We start from the raw sequence: 27750 nt of genomic DNA, 5'->3' as shown, positions 1-27750 counted from the left end.
GGGAGGGAGGGAGGAAAGAGGGAGGGAGGGAAATACGTTTCTCTCCTGGGATTTTTAAAATGTTCAGTGACTAGGGTTTTTTTGACGTCTTGGTTGTTTCAGCAGGTACCAAAATGCCAGGATCTCAGAAGGAAAGCATTTGTTTAGCATAAACTGTATTGTTGACATAAATAATCTTAGCATGGTTAACCCTTGTTAGTTAACTGAGAACACTGAAAGTTAGATTCCTATAGGGGCCAATTTTGCTAGCAAGTCCTGTTAAATCTTTTCTGCACATTTGTATTGACTATTCATTCAAATGCCTTTGTTATGATAAAAAAGACAGGATAAAGGTGATTGCTTGATACATAGTCAGAAAAGACTTTTTAGTATGGTATAAACTCAAACATTTTTGTAAGTTGAGGATAAGGAGCTAGTGGAGTGAATGAAATTGAAAATAAAGGTTGGGGAATGAGTGATGGAGAAAGCTCTGAGGAGATGAAATTGAAAGGAGGTCAAGAGAAGACAGAGAAATAGATGTTCAGCAAGATCTCAGCACTAAGGCAACTGAGATTGTGATTTTTTTTTTTCCCTTGGTAAGTTTTAGCTACCTATATTCATGAGTGGAGAAGACTAATGAGAGGTTGACTTATGATTGGGGCTTTTTAATAAGGGTTTGCTCCAAGCCTAAGAGGTACTGAGGATATAGGAACAGGGAATAGTTGAAACAGGTGTAGGTACTAGACTGGATAGGAAGTAATTCTAGGTAGGGGGGACTGTAGATTGGGAAATGGGAGGAATGAAAGGATTATTAGTTTTTGCAATTGAAAAGTTGGGAGAAAGATGAACTACATGCATTTGATTTTTCTTTACTGTCACAACCTGAAATAGTAATTTATTGAAAAGTGAAAATAAATGTCAGTGATTTTTTTTTTTTTTTTTTTTAATATTTTTTGGTTTTTGGCGGACACGACATCTTTGTTTGTATGTGGTGCTGAGGATCAAACCTGGGCCGCACGCATGCCAGGCGAGCGGGCTACCACTTGAGCCACATCCCCAGCCCCAAATGTCAGTGATTTTAAAGTTTAATTATAGAGTAAAAGAATTAAGCTACATAATGTAGGAAGTCAAAGAAAGGCATGTTAATTTTGGAGTGTTGCAGGCATTCAATGTTAGTTGAGTTGAATCAAAAGATAGAGGTGATCTAGAATGATCATACTTTGGTTTTGAAGTGAGTTAAATTGGCCAAAAAATGGAGGCCATTGACAATGAATTTACTAAACTAAGCTGGGTTATTTGATGTGTCAAGCTATCTCAGTGGATGTTGATGTTACTAGTGTAATCATAGAAGTTAGAATGGGGAGAAACATCAACTACATGAATGTGGGGCAATATTCTTTAATATATAGGTGGTTTTATTAGTTCAGACTCGGGAGAGGGGTAGAAGAAACTAACTCAAATTAGCTTGAATAATAAGGCAGATTTATCATGAGTAAATGGGTAGAACTCAAGCATAGAAATATAGTCAGAAATTAGTATAATACTGTGGTCTAGACCTGGAAAGTTATTGTTATCTTGTGGATATAGAATGTCTCCCAAAGTCTCATGTCCTTGAAGACTTGGTTCCCAATGCAGCAGTGTCCAGAGGTGAGGCTTTGAGGAAATAGCCCTCTTTAGGGAGAGCTAGGTTTTGGTTCAGATATAGGCTGTAGGTGTTCAACAAGAAAATTGATGGGGAAAGTTATTTATGAAAAGGGAATTTCAGGATTTACATGGAAATTTTTAGGGAAGGTGATAAGTGGTTAGATAAAGCAAGGAGGGGGATCTAAAGCAGTGAGGACAAAACCATCAAAAATAAAAGAAGGGGGCTAGAGTTGTGGCTCAGTGGTAGAGTGATTGCCTAGCATGTGTGAGGCACTGGGTTCCATCCTCAGCATCACATTAAAAGATACATGAAGTAAAGGCATTGTGTTTATATACAACTAAAAAAAGGAAAGGTGACTGGAGGGTTGAATTGTAGGTGATGTCAACAGTAGTTGACATGGTTGACAGCAATGAGAAGCATAATGTAATTAATTGGCAAATAATTCATGGTTGGAAAAGCTTTCATTTACATTTTATTTCCATCTGAGGTTGGAGATAATTAATACAGGCGAGCCAAGACTGATTAATTATTTTATAGTTAACATCTCTTGACATAATGATGTTATTTTGGTTTGAGACTTTATTTTTTGTTAAAAAATGTTCTCTTTTTTTAATTCTTAAGTTGATACTATGATTTGAAGTAATGGAATTCTTACAGTGATTTCTGGGATTTATAACAGTGATGCTTGTGCTATGTTTGTTCTTGTATTACTAAGATTCCTGTTTATCTTTTGAGCATATGCCATTATTGAATTGCAAGAATATAACTTAAAATTATTGTTTACTCCTTTGAACTTATGTCTGAGATCATTTCTTTGAATAAAACCATTAAGGTATTTTCCTCATTTGTAAAATGTGCTTACTACATATACATACTTGTACACACATACATATACATATGTGCACATACATACACAGATGTCTCTCACATAGAAATTACCCTCATCTTATATAATAAATTCCTGAATTTCCCCATGAAAGGATTATTCATTTCTTTTTGTCTTGCTTTTGGTAATCTTACAAGTTTTCATTTTAGGGCTGGTGGACACTATTTATGAAATAACTTCTTTCATTTTAAGGATACATAATTTTTTTTGCATTTGATTTTTCTTTACTGTCACAACCTGAAATAGTAATTTATTGAAAAATGAAAATAAATGTCAGTGATTTTAAAGTTTAATTATAGTATATTAAAAAATAGTTCCTGATTTAAGACATTGCTGTTTATAATTTAGAATTAGTGATTTTCCTTGAAGTTATTACATATTGAATACTATAAAAATAATATTTTTTGTCAGAGGAAATTTTTGTAATGATAAACAGAAATTATGTGAACCTAAAGTTACTAAATATCATAGTGTATAAAATTCAGCATACTATTTTTATTGGACTTAATTTGCCTTTCTTTTTACTTAATAATTATTACAAGAAGAAAATAGAGGAAGCTAAAAAAGAAGTTGAAGCATTGTAGGATAGATTAAGGAAGAAGTAAAATAAATGGATGACAGACATTTACTACATGGTTGGGGTTATTATTTTTATAATTAAACTCAGTAGTTAAATCTATACTGATTCTTAGTACTTATTGGCTTTGTTAAATTAAAAATATTGAATTTGTTCATCTGCATAGACTTAGTGAATTTACTTGGAATATTTCTGTGGTAATATTTTGGGCAAGCACCACTTTGTTTAATATTTAATCCTTTTACCTACCTGTTAGTCCTTTTAATTGTTTGCTTAAAAAAAAAAGTAGTAGTGTTTGTGTTTTCAGGGCAAACTTGCTAATTTTCTAATGTCTAGTTATCTAAGGAAGATAAAACAGAAGATAGATAATGATGAAAAGTGACTTGGAATTAAGGACAGAAAGTAGGACCACTGTATGCTGACAAGGACTTGGACTCTGCTAGATTTGACATGGATGTATGTGGACAAATATTATATATATATATTTTCCCTTCCCAAGTGGATTGAGTTGCCAAGTCTTTGCCTGAAGGTTGATCTTTACAGCTTGTAGATCATACTTTTTATTGCTTAATTATATTAACAGCTAGTTTTTTTTTTTAAATAAATTTTTCTTGAGATCAGTGCCAACCCCTGTATGGATCTGAAAGTAATTGTAGCATAAATCTAGACTATTTCTTTTTTTAAAAAATATTTTTATTTTTTAGTTGTAGTTGGACACAATACCTTTATTTTATTTATTTATTTTTATGTGGTGCTGAGGATTGAAGCCAGGGCCTTGTACGTGCTAGACGAGTGCTCTACTGCTGAGCTACAACCCCAGCCGTAGACTATTTTAGTCTTTAAAATTTCTGGGCGTGTTTTTTGATGTATAAATTCTCTATTTGCTTCACTTCTGTGATATTTCAAAAATATTGCTATGAGATAAAATATTATATGTATTTTAAGTTAAAGAACTTAGATTAAAAATTCAATAAATAATTAACTTTAATGTTGATTCATTAAAGACTGTGGCTTAGTCCCTTTGCCTCTACTGTTATACTCTTATTCTAGTTTACAAAGATACAGATTTTGGGTGTTTACCTCCTTAAACTCCATTCCACCAGTTAATACCCTCCCTTCCCCTCCCCTGCCATCAGTGACTGGCATAAATGGTAGGCCTGGATTCAAATTTTGTCATTTATCTCCTTTTTATCTTTTTGAAAATTTTTATTTTTAAAGAGGTGGGGTCTTACTGAGTTGCCCAGGCTTGTTAGCTACTCCTGGGTTCAAGTGATCCTCCTGTGTCAACCTCCCAAGTAGCTGGGATTGCAGGATATACCACCATGTCAGGTATTATTTACTCCTTGAACAAATAAAATCTTTATACCTTGAACAAATGAAATCATTATACTTCATTTACTCATCTGTTAAGTAAATATGCCACTATTTTTCATTGTTGTTGAAAGGATTAGAGAAAGTGTAGAATACCACATACTCTGCTTGATTCTCAGTAAATAAGTTACTATTACTGTCATGATTACTGAGAATTGCTAATATGGCTTTTGCATTTACTGGGCTTGAGTATGTATGTTGAAAATAATGTTTGTTTAAGGAGAACTTGTATACATTCATGGGGGAATTTGTGAAGCTTCTTGGAGCAGACCATTTCTGCTTTATATATTGTTTTGCTTCAATTTGTGAATATAAACTGGTTTATCTCTTCTTTGTAAATGGATTGGATCTGTAATGAAATATTTTTCTTTCTTTTTTTTTTTTTTTTAAAGGGTGCCATTTTCTTGGAAGGTGTAACTGTTAGAGGCGTAACTCAAGTAACAACTCAACCAAAGTTAGGAGAAGTACAGCAGAAGTGTCATCAATTCTGTGGCTGGGAAGGGTAATAAGCATTTTAAAGTTCTAAATAAAATTTCTTACTCTGTAACATTTAAAGTTAATACAGACATTGACATAGCTTCTTTATTTCTTAAAGATGATATGTTTACATGAAATGCTAAAAAAACTGTCAGATTTTTTTCAAGGTAGTCAGTGTAATACCCAGACAATTGAGTCAAAATTAGATGTCTTATCTTCCTAAAGTAAGAGGAAGTTACTGTTGTCACTATCTATTACTTGTTTTATCATTTTGATTCTATTGGTGCTGATTTGAATGTTTGGGCTGGTCTTATCAATTTATTCAGGGAGAATAGGTAAAACTTGAATGTACCTCATTCTCTAGTTTTGTAATTAGAAACCTGGGAAGGTCAGTTTTAAATATGTTTTCCCTACTATGACTTGAAAATATTTATCAGACATTTCATGGGAGAGGACTCAGGAGAGAGTTTATTCCTCTCATCTGTTACTTTCAGATCTTGGTCTGTGGCAGAAAATTCTAGTATAGTTTGAACACTAGGAAACAAGGATTGTTATTTGTGAAAAGTTCCTAATATAATTTCCTAACATAATATAAATTCTTAACATAAAGACTTTTATTCCTGGCATGTATAGCTCTGATAAACTAGCTAGAAATAATTTTAGCTAAAGGGTGAAAATAATGAATAGCATTGGCCTTAATGTTGTGTTAAACCCTTGCCAATATACTCTAAGTTTTAGACCTTTATTTCTTCTGTTTCTGTCACTTCTGGGCATCTTTGGAAGAGAAATTTGCCAACTCTGTAGAGTTTTGTCAAATTGGCAGTGTCATGATGGAGAAATATGGGGTCTAGGATAGTGTAAGGTAATTAAGTTACAATTTAAACTTTTTTCTGAAGTAAAAGACTTGTGAATGTACCTGTTTTGCCATTTTAATCATCCATACTAGTATTTTAGAGTTAGCTCAATAATTATAGAATAGCATTTTGAACCTTGTAAACTTGTGTTCTAAAATGTCATGACAATCTTTTTTTTTTAGTGTTTTTGTGAAAGGTGATATTGTTCTAGTTGAAACTGATTTCATGATAGGAAGAATATTTTGATAAATGTGTGACTCATTTGAGATTGGTTTAAGACATGCATTACTTTGAATGGTTATCAACCGTGATAGTAATAGAATGTTCTTCTTTAAGGTCTGGATTCCCTGGAGCACAGCCTGTTTCCATGGACAAGCAAAATATTAAACTTTTAGAGCAGAAGCCATATAAAGTAAGCTGGAAAGCAGATGGTACTCGGTAAGTTAGATTTCTAAAAAAAATTTTACAAATAACTGTAATGCTGTAAGAATTTTAGTTTGTTTTTGGGTATGTTTGCAATTTTGGGAGTGTGAATTTCTGACTTGATAGCAAAATAAATATGTTTCAAAAAATTGTATAGTTTTTGTTTTGCTGGTATTCTAAGCTGTGTATTGTATTTGTCATTCTGATAAATTTTTGGTTTTAGTGTTCTCTTACTTTGACATAAATCTATTCCAGATGTTAAGTTTGAAATCATTTTCTGTTAATAATATGATTTTTTATATGTCTACTGCCTACTACACTGTTTTGTGGATATAATTTCTTTACTATCCTTTGGAAATTTGATTATTTGGACCTAGGCCGTAGAAGAAAAATCTGTATGGAAAATTCTGATGTAGGAGACAATAATATAGCAATAACATAGGAAAGGGATGTGGAGAGACTACTTGGTACAAGAAGGAATGTCTATTTAGAATAAGAGAGATAAGAGAAACCCAGTAGAAAGATTTGTCACTGAAGCTGAGGGAAAGTAAACTTTGACCAAAGAGGAGAGAGATCAACAGTGTTAAATCTTATATAGAACAGAAACATATATTGGATTTAGCAATAAAATCTTTTAGATTGGGTTGGGATGTTCTCAGTTCATGTTACTATTGAATAGGGTAATGGGAGTGAGTTGAAAGTAATTATCTTTCCTTTAAAGACTTCTTTTTTCCCTTTGGCTGTTGTTTAAAGAATGTTTCTCCTGAGGGAGATTTCCAGAAGAGCAAAGAGAACTTTCTTAAGTGGTATTGAAGCATCTTATTTCATCCAGAGACAGTTGTGTCAGGGCTTTGTATCTGCTAGCATATGCCTGTCTATACCTCCTAGCAGAATTCAGATGTGAGATAATCAGCTTAAGAATGTTGACTTGTGTACTTGGAATGAGAATGAAGCCAGACTTTTCTTATCAAATAGTGGGAATGATTTGGCTGATTGTTTTGATAGAACTGGTCAAATGGGTTTTACACAGCCATCATTTTCTGTAGATTAAATAAGCTAAAACCATGGCTTCAAAGTTTTCATGAAACTGTATTTTATGCATGTGATAAGAGGAAAACATTTTATTAAACTACATATAGTATTGGTGAAAGTATATTGAAATTTAATACTGTTTCCCGACTTCCATTTCTAAGCTAACCAAGATGCCTCTCAATGAAAGAATAACAGGTATAACTGATAGTTACTTTATAAGATTTGATGCCACCTTAATTGGATTTATCTTTAATTTTACTGGAAAACTCCTGTATAAACAAAGAAGGTTACTTCAAGGGAATTCATTGGCCTTTTGACCATTCCTAAAATACATTCAAGTTTTTTTTTTTTTTAACTTGATTCTTCTTTCGTTTTTTTTCATGGCTCTACTTATTGAGTCCATTCTGTTTGAGTATAAATATAATACCAAAAGAAGTGATTAAAGGGTTCTATGGTTACAGTTGGAATTGAACTGTCTTATAATTGTGAAATACTCCTTTTTAAAGGCATTCTGGGAAAAGATAATTAGAATTTTATAATATAATTTTCTGTGCACTAAGTTTAGTAGTAGAATTTGCAATGCAATAAAAAGAAATTACCAGTCTTTAGTATAGTGGTGAAGACTTAGTACTTACATATAAATTTTAGAATTAATTTCTTCACATTTTATTCTTTCTGCTGAGATTAAATACTATAAATTTTAACTGTTTCTGAATTATTATGTAAAAACCAAATTATTATTTTTTATAGCTACTATGATAATGCAAATACTATGCTAAGAGATAACAGACTATTTGACATAGGAAAAATATAAGGCTATTAGATGAAGAAGAGCCTTGTAATGAACTGATAATTGATGAAAGCAAGCTCTGTGAGTTCTGGGACTTTTGTCTGTTTTTTTGGGTGGTGCTGGGGATCAAACCCAGGGCCTTGTGCATGCAAGGCAAGCACTCTACCAACTGAGCTATATATTCCCTGGCTTTTAAACCACCTTTTCCCCAGTACTAGTACCTGGCACTTACATGGCAGGCACTCAGCAAATATATATTGTATTAATAAGTAAAAAACTATATGTGTCTTCACATTAAGATAGAAGCACTTGTAGTAGTTGTATAGTTTTTGAGATTTAAAGAAACCATGATTTCATGTGAGTTAATTTGCAAAGAAAAATATAACCCTATCCTTTTATTTATTTATTTTTTGGTAAATCTTTTAGCATTAACTTAAAATAGAGCATATTTCAAGGAAAACGATATATGCTAGGCCTAGATTTAAAGCCAGATAGACCCTAGAAAGCATTTGTTGTGTTTAGATTTGTATAGTATAGGGATGATAACCCTCGGAGTAATTACAAACAAATTCAGTGAAGTCATTTAAAGCACCTAGCATACAGATACTAAAAAATAGTTCTTAGTTTTTATGCGTGTACATGTACATCCATATATGTACTTTCTGACTAAGTTATATAGAACACACATATACAGACAAACCCTGCTTCAAGAAGAACTAAATATATGAAAGGGAGAGAAAAGGGAAATTGCATGGAAATGGAAGGAGACCCTCAGGGTTATACAAAAGAACATACAAGAGGAAATGAGGGGAAAGGGAAAAATAATACAAGAGGGAGAAATGAAGGTCAGTAGAGGGGGTAGAGAGAGAAGAGGGGAGGGGAGGGGAGGGGAGGGGGGATAGTAGAGAATAGGAAAGGTAGCAGAACACGACAGTCACTAGTATGGCAATATGTAAATCAATGGATGTGTAATTGATGTGATTCTGCAATCTGTATATGGGCTAAAAATGGGAGTTCATAACCCACTTGAAGCAAAGTGTGAAAGATGATATATCAAGAACTATGTAATGTTTTGAACAACCAACAGTAAAAAAAAAAAAAAACTTAAAAAGAGGATAGTGCCATTTGATTCAAAACAAACAAACAAACAAACAAAAAAAATAAAGTAAATGTGGGACTAGCTCTATAAGAAAAATTATTGCTAAATTAAAAAAAAGCCATTTAGACATTTATGGAGATGTAATGTCAATTAAGCTTTTTATAACACATCTATTTAAGCAATATACATTTGTATAATGTTTCTAGAAGGAAAAAGATCCATTCTTCTGGGTCCTGGTCTGGGAATCCCCTTCTTTTATTCATTCAGGAATTATATTGAAAACTGCATATTTGAAGGGCTTTGTGTTAGCTAATGCATGGATCAGGACTGCTTAAAACAGAACCTTCAATTTTAAATTTTCCTCTAATCCAGGGCTCAGCCAACTTTTTCTATAAAAGGCCTCCCAATAATTATTTTAGGTTTGGTGATACATGTGGTCTCTGAACTACCTCAGCTCTTTCATTGTGACACACAGTCATATTCCATTGCTTTCACATAAATAAGTGACAGTGACAGTGTTTCAAACAAAATTTTTTAAACAAAACAAAACCACATTTGGACTTTGAGCCATAATTTCCCAACCCATGATTGGCATTCTCCTTACAAGATAATCTTTATATCTCAAATGTTCTTTCTTTATAAGGAAGTGTAAAAAAATGAGCTTAGAGCAGAGAAATATTAATACAAATATAGTTTTATTTAATTTTTTTCAGTAAATTTTGAATATTGAAATAAGTTTTTTAATCCCCATAGTTCTAAGTATTTGCTAAGCTATTGGTACTTGGACAGGATTTTTTTGTGCAGCTGATTTATTAAATGTGTACATTTGAAATGAAAATGATGTTCCATGGCTTTGTTATAACATGGGTTATAACAGCCCTACAACAGTCCCAATGGACACTGGACATGAATAGACAGTTTTCTAGGGAAAATACACAAATCTGCAAGAAAAAATACTCAACATATGGCTCATGCTGTGTGTGTTCTGACATAAGTACTTAGTGATCTGTGAGTAGTGTGTTGTAGAAATAGCTCTTATATGAACAAATTAAAGTATGTTTAGGCAACTTCTGTGTTTGCTGCTATCATAGTTTTATTAAGAAAAGTGCAGTTATCTCAGGTGGTTAGTAGTTTCCTTGATATGTATCTCATTAATAATGTTTGTAGTGGATGTTTATTCTAATAGCCAGAGCTGAATGTTCAGGTAAGAATAGCATAGATAAGGTGTAATGAGATGCTAAACTAGAATAGTCATACATGGTAAGAGGAATATTAAAGAGGTTTCAGATACTTGAATAATTTTCAGTGAACTAAAAACTATATACAATTTAGGAACAGAATGAATAAATCAAATTATGATCAACTAGCTATTGCATATACTACTTCCATTTAGATTTGTTCAATTAATTCTTTTTACTGTCCCACTTGAGTGAAGAAATAAGACCAGGTATAAATTTCAATTTAACTCTTATTTAAATCTTTTTACAAAGCAGATCGTTCCTTCTCATATATAATATAAAAACTTTAGTGACTCTTAGTATTAAAAAAGATTTCTTCTTCTGTCTTAATTACTTACTAATAAATATTAATTATAGCCAAAACATCATATCTAATATTTACAAACTCACTAGTAATAAAGTGATATCTAGTAATGATTTTTGTCTTATACATGCCAGGCAAGCTCCACTGAGCTATATCACCAGCCCTTGGAAAGTTTTTTTTTTTTTTTAAACTTTTGAACTGTTCTGTGGAAACTTAACAGTTTTTGTGGAAGTGCCTGGAAGACCACAATCCAGAAAAGTAAAATATTTGCTTCAAATCATACAATAGTTTGTGGCAAAGTCTATAATGCAACTCTGGTCTTCCCTTTTCTGGCTTTTTACTTTATTGTTCTATGTTCTGTATTCTAGGACTTGGGCTTTTTTTTTTTTTTTTTGGGTGGGTTGGGTTGGGGGAGTACTGGTGATTGAACTTAAGGGCACTTAACCACTGAACCACATCCCCAGCCTGTTTTTATGTTTTATTTAGAGACAGGACCTCAGTGAGTTGCTTAGTGCCTTGCTGTTGCTGAGGCTGGCTTTGAACTTGCAATCCTCCTGCTTCAGTCTCTGGAGCTGTTGGGATTACAGGTGTGTACCACTGCACCTAGCAGACTTGGGCTTTTGAAATTATGTGTAAGGTAGTGATTCCTTCCTGTAATGGAGATTATACTAATTTTGGGATTTAAGAAATGTTTAACTTCATACTTCTGGTGATAACTAAGACCCTTACAGAAAATAGTCCAGAATATGTTATTTGAAGACTTTAACCCTGTTTATTATCGTATTTTCATCAGAACTATGTTGAGGGAGCTAGGCCAGTTTTCTTGCAACTAGGAAGGACATAATAAAACCATGGCTCCAGTGTTTCTTTTTCATCATGGGCAAGAGAGACTAACAGAATGATTAGAGATGGGTCAGAACCACTGTTTACTGATTTGACACTATATAGTTGATGATATCTGGTGGTTGATTGGTTAAAAAAGAAAGTCATAGAACTTACTTGACTCCTTCCCCTAGTTTGAATTTTACTCAGCGCCTCCCTATATTAAATAGAAAAAGCAGTACTGCTTTGGTTATTGCACATTGCAAAAAAGCATGTGGAGTTGTATTTTGGCATGATCTCTGAGGTAACTGTGGAGCGTTTTAGGACAGTAGTTACCAAACACCAGTTACATCACCACCACAGGAAGCTTATACTAGGAAAAGAAAACAAAAGAGAAAGAAAAAGAAAAATAAAAAAAGAAAAATTAAGAGATTCAAATTTAGTAGGCTTGGGATGGCTTTGAGGTTATGTGTTTTTGAAAAGCCCCTCAGTCGATTCTGATTTTGAGCTAGGTTTGGGGTCCACTTTCCTTTGTGTCCATGTGACAGTTTAAACTTCGGTAACCTAATTTATAATAATGATTTAGCCAGCCATTGAGTTTAAGGCTACATCTGAGAATTTGTCTACTAATTGATTAAAGAGATCCACGTAAAATGCTTACTGGATGGTGCTCAATGGTAGTTATTGTCATAGCTGAGGACTCTTTTGAAAACCATTATTATATGGGAATCAACATTTAGTTTCTCAGAGTACATTCTGAATTCTCTTAGGGTGTGGTATAGTTGTTGTTATACAAGAAAAATATTTAAAAGCAAAATATTTTCATATTTAAAACCAAACTTCTGAAATACATCTTGGCCAGTTACATCTTTGGGGTTTATAAAGGATTGAAATGTCCTAATAGTAATTTCTTTAATTAAATTCTAGATATTAGAGTTACTGCTAATTAATAGAGATAGAGTCATTGAGTCCCAAGTTTTCAATTCAGTCCCAAGTTTTCAATTCTGTGAATATTTCAACAAAATTGGTACAGTTATCAAAATAGGTTGGAACTAATAATCTAGAGTTTATAACATTAGTGTTAATTAATATTATCACAGTATAATTATATTCTTCTCATCAAAATCATATCATGTGTTATATAATTATATATTATATATTGTATTTAAGTATGTATAGGTGTCCCACATGTGGGTTGATGAAACAAAATCGGTTAACAATAAAAATCAACTGAAGTTATTACTTACTCCCAAAATCTGTCTAGATAATTTCTAGCAAAGTAGATATAAGGTAAAACTTTTGTTGCAAACATAGGTATCATCCTAAATTAGAATTTTCCATTGTCCACATTAGGGGTAGCAAACATAAAATTTGGAGAGATTAAAAAATACTTTTTAGGTTAGTATTTCTAAATATTTTTTTTGAAAGAGTTAGACAACTAGATCTGAATGTATCAGAAACAGATAATATACGATAAAGAGATTGAATTTATCTCTTTGTTCATGCATGCACTCAACAAATACTTATTGAACATCTACAATATGCTAGAAATTGTGTTAGGTTTGCTATTCTTAGCAGGAAATTTGAAATAATTATATAATATGATGATTTTTGTGTTCTGCTCTTCTTTTCCTTTTTTGCATTTCTGGGGTTCAAACCCAGAGCTTCATATCTGCTAGGTAAATGCTATACTACTGAACTACATTCCAGCCCCTGTATTCTGTCTTTTATCTTAACATGTTCATTTTCCATGTTATTATGTATTTATTTATTTTTTCTGGTGCATCAGTGGTTCCTTTATATAACAATTTTCAAAAACATGACTTGATCGCTGCCACAGTAATATGTATAGTTTATTCTTGAGGCATTGAGACTGGTATGAGTTTTTTTGTTATGAATAGCTGTACTTATTTATTCCTTATAATGATCTTTGTGTCAATTATAATAAAAGGAATATAACTTAGATAAAGAGTATGGAAACATTTAAAGTTCTTAATATACCTGTCAAAGGTTGTCGTGATAAATCCCTAAGAGCATTACCTTGGAGTGCCCCTGTCACTGCATCATTGACAGTTTTAGGTAGTTTCATTTAATGTAAGTAATAATGTAGTCAAGCTGACAATTAGAAAATGAATATTTTTCCTAAAACTTTATTGGTGTAAATATTCATTAAAGTCCTGTAATTTTATTATTGCCTTAATTAGCATTTTTGAATACCATTGTGATTGCACAAATGTATTATGTATTTTTACTGTAAGAATCATTTTTACAATTAAGACTTACTGAATACTTCCTGTATAAGAGTCATTGTTCTGAGAATTTTACACAGAAATTCTCATTTCATCTTCACAACTCTGTGGAGTAGGTGCTATTGTTATCCCCATTTTAAAGAATCATATAAAGGTAGTAGCCTTCCCAAGGCCATTCATGATTATAAGTAACAGGACTGGGTTTTGAATGCAGTTGGGTTTGGTCCTAGGGCCCATAATCTTTACTATTATACTGTATCATGAATGGATTTCTTTATTGCCAGATGATGTTCTCATACCTTTTCAGTGTTTCTGTTGTTTGATTCTCAAGGGTGAATTTTTCTGTTTAAGATATTTATTCTTATAATGTCTTCCTTATAAAACATTATATAGATAAATTAAAAGCTCTGTCTGTGAAAATATTTATCCTATTCCTGGAATAATCAATGCTAAGAGTTGGATGTTTGGTTCCTCGAAACATTATGCCCTTTTCTTTTTGCCTGCTGCCTTCTTTCCTTTGCAAACTTATTATTCATAGCACAGATTGGGTAATTAGTTCAATACTAGTAAGCAAACCTTACAAATCTACAGCTAAAAAGCCTCTTGGTTATTTTAATTAGTTTCCCAATTTTCCATATAAATGGTATGTTATATATACTGTTCTACTTTAGATGAGTCATAGAAACAATTTTCGTTGACATAGTTTTGTGATGGCAACTGAAATTTTATGTCACTTTTCACTTATGGGAGATCAGTATCTTTGTAGAAATAGTATTTATTGATTTAATAGCTAACCATTAACCTATAGGTTGGGTGTCCCTTATCTGAAATGGTTGGGACAGGAAATGTTGTGTATTTCTAATTTTTTATATTTGGGAATATTTGTATATAAGATATCTTAGAGATGGGACCCAACTTTAAACCCAAAATTCATTTATGTTTTATGTATACCTTATACACTTTGCTTGAAGGTATTATATACAATATTTTAACAGCTTTATGTGTGAAACGAAGTTTCATGGTGTTAATTTTTCCACTTGTGGCTTTAAATTCCAACCTAAACATTTTGTATTTTGGATTTTCAGATTAGGGATGTTCTACCTACACTATAATTGTGCAGTATCTAAAGCAATACAGAACACAGTAGCAAAACAGTATAGTTCCTGCCCTCAAATAGCTTTGAGATAAATTAAAAGATGTAGTCAAATTATTTGTTGTTGAAGACAAATAAATAAGGAGAGATACCAAAGAACTTCCTTTGGAGCATTACTTGATGTTGCATATGAAATATGACTGCTCTTTATGATTTTAGGAATATAAATTTAGTGTTCATAGAAATATTTTTTCATATTGTTTATTGATGACATATATTTTTAAATAGTGAAATAAATAAGAAATACAACTATATTCAGTATAATCAGCCTTTTCAATGACAAATGTGAAACAAAACAGGCTATTTCTTTCTGCTCACGGAAACTGATTGTTGTATAAAAATTAAGGCGTTTTTCATATCTTTCTACCTCTGTGATATGTTGTGCTGCATAAACCATTTTGGGTAGCTTTTAAATTTCAGATCAAGGTAAATCTGAGCAATGGAGTTGGCATTACTCTCTGATGAAAACCACTTAAAAGAATGCAGTATTTTACATATTTAGTTTGTATGGCTATGAAGTTCTGAAAAGCATAACCTGTAGCGTTCATGGTAATTAGTGCAAATGAATGTATCATTTGATTTTATACTTTGAAGTCTGATAAAGACACTATACATTATGAATAAAGCTGTTTAATCTAAAAGTAACTAATTAAAATAACCAAGAGGCTTTTTAGCTGTAGATTTGTGAGGTTTGCTTACTAGTATTGGAACTAATTACCCAATCTGTGCTATGAATAATAAGTTTGCAATATCTTGTTACTTGGGAAGCATTTCAGATCCCATAATTAGGTCAAGATCAGTTATTATGTTTGTACCTTACTAAGCCTAATTCATTTTTTTTAGAGAGAGAGAGAGAGAGAGAGAGAGAGAGAGAATGTTTTTTAATATTTATTTTTTAGTTTTCGGCAGACACAACATCTTTGTTTGTATGTGGTGCTGAGGATTGAACCTGGGCTGCACAGCATGCCAGGCGAGTGCGCTACCACTTGAGCCACATTCGCAGCCCCCCTAATTCATTTTTAGTATTTGTGACTTTATTTTGACTTGATATGCATTTCAGTGAAAATATCTTTTTTGTCTTCTGATTCTGGTCTTATAATAATAAAAAAAGACAGTGTCTTTTAAAAGTATTTTTCCCATTATAAAGTAATTCTTATTCATTGTAGAAAATTTAGAGAATGAAGATAGAGCAAAGGACAAAAATGAAAAAAAAACCCCAAAACAACAAAAAAACAAGTCTGTCATTTCACCGGTTAGATATGGTTGTTGCTTATGTTTTGGTGTGTGTGCTTTTAGGTCTTCCTCTCTTCCTCAGTTGAATAAAAATGTACTAATTTCATAATGTTTTAGTGTTTATTATAAGCCAGGTACCCATTTGAGGTACAGAAAATTAGAGTGGACCCTGTATATTAAAACTTCAATTAGGTGAAATGGGTCTTCTGCAGAAATTATTCATTATACATGATTTTATTATTTAATAATCTGCTATTTGCAGCCTAAGTATTTCCCATTTCATTAAATTTTTTTATTGGATATAAACATAAAATTATTTCTTTTAAATTTTTGTTTGTGGTTAAACAAGTTAAGTAGAACTGGAAAGTTTATAATACAGAGTCCTAGAACTCTTCCTGGGTCCGTCTTACTCCCAAAAGACAATCACTTTTTAAGTTTTTACATTTTTCTCTGTGGTTATCCCCAAGTTTTAATACATGCTTATGTCACTATTAATCAACTTTAGGTGAGTTCCTTCTGGTGTAGCACATCAAAATCTTTGTGTCCACTTTTTTTCCTTTAAAGTCTTCCATTATAGTTATTCTGTTATAGCTATTTCTTCATTGAGCATGCATGTATGTTTAACCCTTTCTTTCTTGTTCTAATAACACAAGAGTTTTTTTTGACTCTTCATCTTGTAATATGAGGATATTAAGAGTTCCCTGTCTTACATCTACCTCTTAAGTTATGCCATCCCTATTTAGTTAATTGATTGATTAATTTGTTTTTGTGGTACTAGAGATCAAACCTAGGACTTCCTTGCATAGGACAGGAAAGTGTTCTATCTCTGAGCTACATCCACAGCCCCAAGCCCTAAATTTAATACTGATACCTGTTTGCATTTACATGTTGACTGCTGAACATAGTTTAAAAATTAAATTTTTTTAAAAAAATTCTGTGGTTGATTTTAAATAGTGAAAATACTTAATTTTTTTCTCCCACTGGATCTATTATTTAGTGGAAAGACTTAAATTTTCTTTTTTTATGGCAAGAAAAGAGAAATCATTATTAATGTTTGAAAGGTATAAGGATTTAATATATAGAATTGCTTACAAAGGCATCAGAAGGTGTAGAAGCAAAAGGAAGAAAAGGGTCATCTTGAGATCAGTGAGCTGATGCTGCTTCTGGTTGGAGCCTGAGTAGCACTAGCTGTTGATCTGTGTGCTGGAGGGGGTCCTGCTGCTGTTAGAAGGATACTTTCTGTTCAGCGAAGTGGTCCCCACTGAGGGAATTTCCACTGAGGAGCCCCCTCATGGCTGCAGCTGTAGTGACTTCTGAGATGCTGCCAAAAGTAAAATATAAGTAGGTTTCTCCCTCCTTTTTTTTAGTCTTCTGCCAGTGAGCCAACAAGCCTGGGAAGTGTCTATTACTTCTCAAATCAGGTATGCTACAGAGCACACAAGTGCAGAGGTGGAATTGACCACCAAAGATACAGCTAACTTGCCAAGAGTTTAATGCCATGACCCGTCTGCCCTTGCAAATGTTCTTGTTGTTGCGGCTGGGATTGTGGCTCAGTGGTAGAGCGCTTCGCCTAGCATGTGTGAGGCCTTGGGTTCCATCAGCATCACATAAAAATAAATAAAAGTATTAAAAAAAAATTCTTGTTGTTGAATTCAAATAGAAGTTACTTTTATACTTTACTAATTGTCTTTACTTTATTATCAAGTGTTTTTAACATTTTAATTGTTTTATCTGTTTTTATTTTTTTAGCTGTTCCAAAGACTTCTTTCTTAGAACTTTTTATGGTTTCTAGCCTTTAGTGTTCTCAGTTGTTACCCTGGTTGGATCTAGCTTTCTGGGTTTCAAGTTTTTCTTCCCTCCTTTCCACTAGTTTTTTTTTTTTTTTTGTATTGAGGATTAAACTCAGGGACACTTAACCACTGAGCCGTATCCCCAGTCCTTTTTTGTATTTTATTTAGAGACAGGGACTTACTGATTTGCTTAGTGCCTTGCTAAATTGCTGAGGCTGGCTTTGAACTTGAGATTCTCCTGCCTCAACCTTCTGAGCCTCTGGAATTACAGGTTTGTACCGCAGCGCTCAGCTTTCCTCTAGTTGTTTTCTTCTGGTTTCTCACATTGTATAGGGACACCTCCTTCAGTCACTTTCTAAGAATGTGCAGGAAGTAACTCATATCCATGCCTAGGTGTATGAAAATGTTGTTGCACTGGCTCTATACTTAATAATAATTTGGTTGTGAATAAATTGTAAGGTAAAATAATTTTTCCTTAGGATACTAAAAACCTTACTTTTGTATCTCCTTTTTTTTTTTAAAAAAAATATTATTTTAGCTGTCAACAGGCCTTTATTTTACTTATTTATATGTGGTGCTGAGAATCAAACCCAGTGCCCTACACATGCTAGCCAAGTGCTCTCCCAGTGAGCTACAACCTGAGCCCATACCTCTGTATCTTCTAGTAACGTCTATTACTGATAAAAGTTCTGATATTATTCTGATTTGAATTCCTTGTTAAGTGGTCTGCACTGTCACTGGGCATTTTTAGACTTTTCTATTTATTCTTGGTATAGAATTTCTTGGTTATATGTAATTTTGTGTGTGTGCATGTGCGTGCGTTAACATTATAATATTCCCTCCCCCATTGATTGTGTATTTGGTGATTTCTGAATCAGAAAACCTGGGTTCTTCCATTTAGATTAATTTGACCTTATCTTTCATTTTCTAGAACTACTATTGATTGTTAAATTTCCTTCCCACCCCACCCCCCATTTCTAAATTTTTCTCTTATAATTTTAATCATTTCTCTTTTTCTGGGAAGTTCTCTAATTTTCCTGTCTTCTAGTTGAATTACTTATCCCAGCAGCTTTGCTTTTAATTTTTAAAGAGCACATACATTTTTGTTATCTGCTTGTTCTTTTTTTTTGACAACCTGTTTTCCCTCTCTCTCTCTCTTTTTTTTTTTTTTTTTTGCCATGCTGGGGATCAAACCTATGACACTGTGTATGCTCGGCAAGCCTTCTAGCCTTCTGCTACTGACACAGTATCCTCCCGCCTGTTTTTGATTTATGGATACAATAGCTTCCTGAATCTGTGAAAGTTTAAAGGGGGTTTAAAGTTGTTTTTTATTCCTTGACTCATCTTCTTTTTTCATTTTTCTAGTTTTCCTCAAATGTGTTTGGTTCTTGGTTGACTGCATTGGAAAATGAGACCGCTTGGAAATTCTGTGAATGTAAGCTGGGTTTGTCAACTTCTGACCTTTGCTTTATGATAAACAATTATGCTGAAGGACTCTAAATATTACTATATAGAGAAGTTTTTTCTTCTGGTCGCCATTTATGACCTGTGTGTCTTGTAGGAATTAAATTATTGTATATTAGTTTCAAATAATTCTTCTTTTCCAGTCCATATGTCCCTCCACTCATTCTTTGCAGTTGATGCTTCTGGGTTTGGAGTTTTGTGGTTTTGCAAAACAGGCAGCTCCATCTGTGAATATTGGTACCTAAGCACTTCTCAGCACTTCACCATTTATTTCATGTCAACCCCAAATTTGGTTGAAATAATACATCTGCTGATTCTCTTAAATTAGCAACTTAAAACATCATTCTTTTAAGGGATAGAACTTTATTTCCCTCTCCTTGAGTATGGATTGGGTTTGTGTCACTTTAAAAAATGAAATATGGCAGAAAATGATTGTCACTTCTGTGTTTAGATAATAAAAGTACTTTTTTTTTTTTTAAGCAAGCTTTCTTTATTAAGCAGTGGAATGCTACATATTTAGGAGAGAAAAATGGTAATTGATTACAACTAGAATCTGATTTTTTTTTAATTTGCTCTACTTAGTTATACATGACAACAGAATGCACTTTGATTCATTGTACTCAAATGGAGCACAATTTTACATTTCTCTGGTTGTACACATGTAGGATCTCATTCATGCAATCATACATGTACCTATGGTAATGATGTCCAACTCATTCCACCATCTTTCCTACCCCATGCCCCCTCCCCTCTGCCTCTCCCTTTTGCCTGATCCAGAGTTCCTCCATTGATCCGATGCCCCTCCCCCCATTAGGAATCAGCATCCACTTATCAGAGAAAACATTTGGCCTTTGTTTTGGGGGATTGGCTTACTTCACTTAGCATGATACTCTCTACTCCATCCATTTACCTTCAAATGTCATAATTTTATACTCTTTTAATGCTGAGTAATACTCCATTGTGCATATATACCATGGTTTCTTTATCCACTGGATCTTATTTTTATAAAGTTCAAGAGAGATTGTAATCATGACAAGTGAGAATTGAATTATGGCAAAAAATGCATTGGTTGGGTAGTCAAAGAGAACAGTTGTGCAACTTCAAATCAGAGGAAACAGTTGCAAAAGTTCGAAACCCATTGTTGCTGGGAAAGGGTGAGAGCCCACTGTTTATCTTCTCTCCCAGGTCACATTGTCATCTTCTCTCCCTGGGGGTTAATATTTCCCATTTTCTTGAGGGTTGTTATTTTTCATATCCTTCACTCACTTTTAAAACCTACCAGATCTAATGCCTTTTGAGGAGGGAAAGTTTTGACCATAAATCATCACCAATGTATATTGGTATTTTTGTACTTTTAAAATATCTTTCTTGAGTCAGTACTGGTTACTTGTATTTTCTTAAAAATACCTATCCCATCTATGTTTTACAAAATTATCTTCATAACTGTCATATGATGTTCCATAATTTTAAAATCCCTAATAGAATTTACTCCTTTTTAATGCCTAATATTTACTCCTATCCTGTATCATTTTTTATTGATCAAAATTGCCAGAATTTTTAGTCTTTTTAACTAACTACTTTTATGTTGATCATTTCTCTGTGAGTTTTTAATTTCACTAATTTAATTTCATTTATTGTTATTAGTTTTTATTTTACTGCTTAAAAATTATTTTGGTTTTTCTCCCCACCTAGTTAAATTTTAACTTGAAAGTCATTCATTTTCTATCTTCTTATTTTTTATTGTAGGTTTTTTTTTTTTTTTTTTAAATTTGTTTTGTTTTGTTTGTTTTTTGGTAGTGGGGATTAAATCCAAGACTGCACTACTCAGAGCCACAGCCTTGGTTCTTTTTATTTTGAGATAGGGTCTCATTGCTTAGGGCCTTGCTAATTTGTTGAAGCTGGCCTTGAACTTGTGATCCTGATGCCTCAGCCTCTGAATTTGCTGGGATTACAAGTGTGTACCACCACGCCTGGCCTATTATAGGTGTTTTAATGTATATTAATATCCAAATACTACTTTACCTATATTCCATGAATTTGCACATTTGTTTATCCCCAACAAAGGTAAACCCTCTAACTCAGAAACATGCATGTGTTTGACAGCAAGGAGGACAGTTTGATTGGAACTCAGCACTAAAGAAGGACCTGGGTCAGATCAGGTAGGGCCGTGTAGGCCATTGCAAAGATAGGCTTTTATTCAGAGTGAGATGAGCAGTCATGGAAGGATTTTGAACAAAGAAAAGACATAATCCGACTAGCTTTAATAGAATCATTCTGGATATATTAATTGCATATATGAATTTTAAAATAAAGTCTAATAAAAATGGGGTAAAATAACTTTACTATTTTGTTAAATAGGCCTGTAACAGTATAGTAGTCCCCCTTTGCAGAAGATACATTCCAAGACCCTCAATGGATGCCTAAAACATATATATATATATATATGTATATATATATAAAGTCTTTATATATATAAAGATTTTTTTTTCTTCTACATATATTCATATTTTTCTATACATAAAAAAGCTTGATTTATAAATAATAAAAGTACTTTTACTACTTCCATCCTTGGTGTTCTCTTGGATCAGTTGCTCTGGAGGAAGCTGGCCACCATATGATGAGGGAATTTTAGTCTGTCATTTTACCCTACTATCTTATCATTTGGCTTGGGCTGCTTTATTTCATTGCTTCACTACTAAGCTCACTTATGAGTTTGATGGTAGGCCCCAGTTCCTCACTGGCTATATCTTATTTGTGGGCTTCTCCATTAGTTGTGTTTGGGAAAAAGAGCTTTTCTGTACCCATTTAGGTTTTGAGGTTAGGTGCCTACAAATTATACTAACAAAAGGCAGATTACCAGGAGAAAAAGCTAAGTATTATATGAATACTTATGCATGTGAAAGTACACAAAATGAGTGGTTTGCTAAATTTACCTAACTTAATAGGAAAAAGGAAAGGTAGAGAATAGGGTTCTAGGAGAAGAATAAATGAGTTTCTTTGGGAAAGAAAGAGATGTTTGGAGAAAAATGGTAATTTAAGTTTGTGATAGTTTGTTTTTGCAGGTGGGAGTAATCTTTTTCCTTTTCTTCATGAATATAAAACTCTCCAGAGAGGGGATTTATGATAGCTTAACTCTTCCTGGGGGTGGAGTTTCTAGAAGGAGCAGATTAATGGCATCCTTATTTCCAGAACTTTCTGCTTTTAAGTCATTAAAGGGAAACTCTTAAAAGGCTTCTTTCTATATCTATTGAATCCCCAAATATCTTCAAGTTAAAATAATCCTTATACTAAAATCTGGGGTTTTAAGTGGGTTCCCACAGTTGCCTAAGTGTCTCAGGACATGGTCACCTCCAGAGCAATTGATCTAAGAAAGCACCCAGATGAAGTAGTACTACCTTTATCATCCAATTTCAAAAGTGATATATGATCACTTTTTTTTTTTTTTTTTTAAGAAGTGATATATTGTTAAGGTCTGTAAACAAGTCAAGATAGTGCCTGGCATTTTGCCAGAGGGAGTGGTTTGTGAAGTAACACCATCGAGCCATTAAGTGTGGAGATTCCTTATTGGTTGACTGCTGTATCTAGTTCATGTTAATTAAGATAAGCTGTGTGTAATGTATATATACCCCTCCTGTCCTACAATAAACGGCTCCTACTCCTGCTGTATCAATCTACACAAGTTGCTCGTCACCCCCCCACCCGGCTATTTTGCTGCAGCTGGACTGAGGCCATATATAAACTCAACCCACCCTTAAGGGGAGGGGAAATTAATCTCTATCTCTGGAAGGTCAAAGAATTTGTGGACTTTTAGGAATTTATTTTTTTAAGCTACCAAATAGCTTTATGTTTTAAAAAGAAAAACAAAACAAACTTTGCTATTATTTTGATGATGTCTTAGAAGAGGAATCATTCTGGATTCTTAATGCCATTATATGAACGTACTATACTTTAATAGTTACTCATGGTTGTAAATTTAGACTGTTTTGACATTTTTGTTTTTGTAACAATACCATGATAATATTATTCTAGTTAACTTTTCTCAAATGAGTATTTATTTTATAATAGTTTATTGTAATAATTTATTAGCTCTTGAAGACACTTGTGGAACATACATACTTTTTTAGTGTTAAAAAAATCCAGTGCATAATTTATTATTTTAGTATTTTCTGCAATGGTATTTTGTGGCCATATTTTGAAATAATTAATATTTTAATGATTTATTAAACAGATTAATTGCTGAAAAATTTCTGTAACTTCTGGTTTAGTTTTGGTGTTTTATGAGTTCACTAGATGGCAGCAGAGGACCAGCTTCATTCACGCTGCTTGCAGTAGAATTCTGATGATATCCAGTGCATCTTATATCTAATACATCTTAAAATAGTAATTTGGGATTTTAAAAAATTTAGTGAGAATTGACAGGATCATGTATACAACATTATTGAAACCATAGACATTTGACAATGTTAACATGTTCTTTTGTGTCTGGCACTTGAGTTATTTGTAGATGACCTTGAAGTACTATTTTGGAATTGATTTTCGTAAAAAAAAAAAAAAATTAGCTATAATAAAGTCTCTAGAAGTGTTTTGTCTGCTTCAGGAAACTCAGATATTCTTATGTTGGAATTTTGGAAGAGAATTAAGTGAAAATTCTGTTTTATCCTATGTGGGTTTATTTGTTTATTTTTCTTATTTGTGTTGGGAATGAAGGAGTTGTATAGAAAAACTCAGTGTTGAAGTAAAGCTCTTTTATCTTAAATACTGAAATTTTTGCTCATGAAGTAGATATGATATGAAGAACAGAGATTTTAATCAATGAGCTCTAATTATATATTTTGGTAAAGAAATTTCCATAATCATATTTTTTAAAAATCATATATAATTGAGTACTTATTTAATTATACTTTCTTCAGAAACATATGAGTTTTTGCATGTTTGATGGTACTTTGGTCCCTAAAAGTGTTTGTTAACCAGGTAAAGAAATTGGAAAATTTGTATTTCTGACAGCTTTTTTATTTTAAAGTGTGAAATTTGATTTGAAGAATTTGTAAACATTTCTTAGTACAGTGTGTCTCTGGCTTTTGGTTCAGCTCTAAATTTGCTGCCATTGCTAATATTTTTGCTGGTAAGGTGAACTTTCTTGGACCAATTTTATTTTAGTAACATTTTAGAATTTAGAAAATTTGATTAAATACTTTTGCATGGTCAAAGAACTTAAATTTGATTCATCATGAATTATTTAGAAGGGAATTTAAGCTTTTATATGGTATCCTAGCTTGATAAAATGCAAACTAATTGACTAGAATTATAGAATATAGAATATGATCAGAACAAATCAAATTCCCATTTAAATGATGAATTTCAAATAGTTGCACATCGAAATTATGCTGCAATCTGGTTGTGATAGTTGCATTTATTAATATCAGTCCTCATTACATTTATTTTTGTAGTCTCGGTAGTATTTAGTCACTTGTATTTAGTATTTAACTGTTGAGATGGTGAATCTAGAATTTCTTCTGATTTTTGTGTGAACATGAATAAAGACTAGTGGCAACCAATTGACTTCTACTAGTCTGATCCAGTAAGCATTACTTATTAGTATTAAATAAAAGTGAAAATGGAGGTCATAGTTAGGCATACACCACGGCAAACCCTTTAAACCCAAATTTAAAATAATTTTGATTTCTTGAAATGCTATCTGTACTTATAAAAGAAACACAAAACATAAGCTTTTGGTCCTTGTCAGCATGATTCTGTTCTTATCCTTAAAACAAATTGAACAAATCAGCTATAGACAACTGATCGAACAGCTTTTCTTGCCCTAAAAAGGATGTTAATATCTAATACAAGAAAGGTCTAAACTCAAGAAAGGCCAAAAATACTTCCTCCTTTATGCTTTATAAACTGCTGTAACTGCAATTTTTACCATTTGGTTTGATGTTTTCCAGATTTCCATCTGTACTTTTTGCATGACAATATTTCAATGTTTCTCAACTTGTTCTGATTTTAGTTTTGACCCTAGTAAATGAAGAGATGAAAACCCATTTAAAACACTTGGTATACTTAAATATAATCTTACTTGCATGCATTTTCCTGTGTACATGCAGTGATATTAAGTACAATCAAGCATCATCATGTTGTACATCTTCTGTAGGTGTTTTTAATTATCTTTCTTAAAAAGTACCTTAGTTGTCAAGCATGGTGGCATGCACCTGTAGTCCTAGCTACTTGGGGAGGATAAGACAGGAGGTTATTGAGTTTGAGGCCAGCTTGGACAACACAGAATTTTTTTTTTTTTAAAGCTATTTTAAGTAAAAAAGGACAAAGCAGGAGGCATTATGCTACTTCATGTGAAAACATACTGCAAAGCTGTAATAATCAAAACAGCATGATATTGGCATAAAAACAGACACAAACCAGTGGTACAAAATAGAGAGCTTAGAAGTAAACTCAATAATCTGAACTAAGATGCTAAGAACATGCATTGGAGAAAGGACTTCTCAATAAAGGTGTTGGGAAAATTGGATATCTACATGCAGAGAAATGAAGTTAGACCTCCATCCCTCACTATTTACAAAAAAACAAGTCAAAATGGATTAAGGAGTTAAATGTAAGACCTGAAACTATGATACTACTAGGAAGAAACATAGGAAGTGATTCAGGACATTGGGATGGGCAATGTTTTTTGGACATGATCTTAAGATCAGAAGAAACAAAAGCAAAAAATAAATAAATGGAATTATACCAAATTAAAAAGCTCCCGAATAGTAAAGAAACCAGTCAGCAGATCACAGAGACAACTTACAGAATGGGAGAAAATATTTACAATGTATACATCTGACGGGGTTGATATGCATAGTGTATATAAGGAACTCCAATAACTTAATAGCAAAAAAACCCAATTTAAAAATAGGCAGCAGATCTAAATAGACATTTCTCAAAAGAGGACACACAAATGACTGACAGATATGTGAAGTAATTCTGAACATCTCTAATCATCAGAAGATTGCAAATCAGGGGCTAGGGTTGTAGCTCAGTGGTACAGTACTTTTCTCGCACGTGTGTGGCACTGGGTTTGATCCTCAGCACCACAGAAAAATCAATTAACCAATCAATCAAACACATTGTCTCCATCTATAACTAATATACTTACATACGTATATATATATATTTTTATACATATATGTGTGTGTGTGTATATATATATGTATGTGTGTATATATATATGAAGAATGTAAATCAAAACCATAATCAGATATCACCTCATTTAATAAGGATGGCTGATAACAAGAAAACTAAAGAGAACAAGTGCTGGTAAGGGTGTGGAGAAAAGGGAACCCTTGTACACTGTTGGGGGGATGTTTATTAGTATAGTCATTGTAGAAAACAGTATGGAGCCTCTTCAAAAAACTAAAAGTAGAACTAGTATTTGTTCTAGATATCACACTGTGGGGTATATATTAAAAGGAAATGAAATCAGTATATTGAAGAGCCTCTGTACTTCTACCTTCATTGTAGCACTATTCACAATTGTGAAAAAAAGGAAACAACCTAAGTGTCGATAAACAAAATGTGGTACATATACACAATGGAATATTATTTAGCCATAAAACACTGAAATTCTGTCATTTGTGAAAACCTGGTTGGTGTTAAGTGTAAAACGCTGAGCACAGAAAGACAAATTTGACATGATCTTACTCATGTGGAATGTAAAAAGTAGATCTCAGAAGTTTAGAGTAGAATGGTGATTACTAAAGTTGGGAACAGTAGAGTGGGAGGAGAGGGTTAGGAAAGGTTGATCAATGGGTATTAAGATACAGTTAGGAGGAAGAAGCTTTGGGGCTCTGTTGCATATGTTTCATTATAGATATCAGTTGTATTCTGTACATTTCAAAAAGAAGAAATAAAAATAGAAGAAAGAATTTTGAAAGTTTTATAAATGATAAGTATTTGAGGAGATAAATATATTTAACTTAAACATGTAATATACACATGTATCAAACATTACATGATGCCCCATTACTATATACTTTCAATGTTTTTTATTATATTGGTTAAAAAACCTATCAGTTATGCTATTAGCTCATTTCTGAATTTAAACAGGCAGGATCTTTATAGTAAAATATTTATGGTAAAATCTGGTATCTATGTTAGAAGTAAACTTTTCTCAAATTTCTTTTGGATTACGTCTTTTCCTTTCAATAAAATATTGTTTTGAAAATATTCATTGTTTGAGAAGCAATTACATGAAAACATGAAAAAAATATAGCTTGTTTTAAGGAAAATTTCTAATTTCAGACAAGTTTTAAAAGGTCACTGTTTGGACAACTTATTTGGAGCTGCCAAATATCTTGATGTGTGGCAATA

At 32.6% G+C, this 27750-nt stretch overlaps 1 protein-coding gene across 2 annotated transcripts in view; it reads left to right on the top strand.

Annotated features, from left to right (window-relative positions):
• Rngtt (RNA guanylyltransferase and 5'-phosphatase) overlaps positions 1-27750 on the top strand; it is a 228847-nt gene that overhangs the window by 35765 nt on the left and 165332 nt on the right. For both annotated transcript variants that reach the window (XM_015499298.2, XM_015499296.2), the window contains exons 7-8: positions 4851-4960; positions 6126-6227. In XM_015499298.2, coding sequence (XP_015354784.1) covers positions 4851-4960; positions 6126-6227 — 212 coding nt within the window. The remainder of the gene's footprint in view (positions 1-4850; positions 4961-6125; positions 6228-27750) is intronic.

This window comes from Marmota marmota, unplaced genomic scaffold (assembly GCF_001458135.2).
Source record: "Marmota marmota marmota unplaced genomic scaffold, marMar, whole genome shotgun sequence".
Classification (NCBI taxonomy): Eukaryota; Metazoa; Chordata; class Mammalia; order Rodentia; family Sciuridae; genus Marmota; species Marmota marmota.
This window is presented reverse-complemented; position numbering and strand designations above follow the sequence as displayed.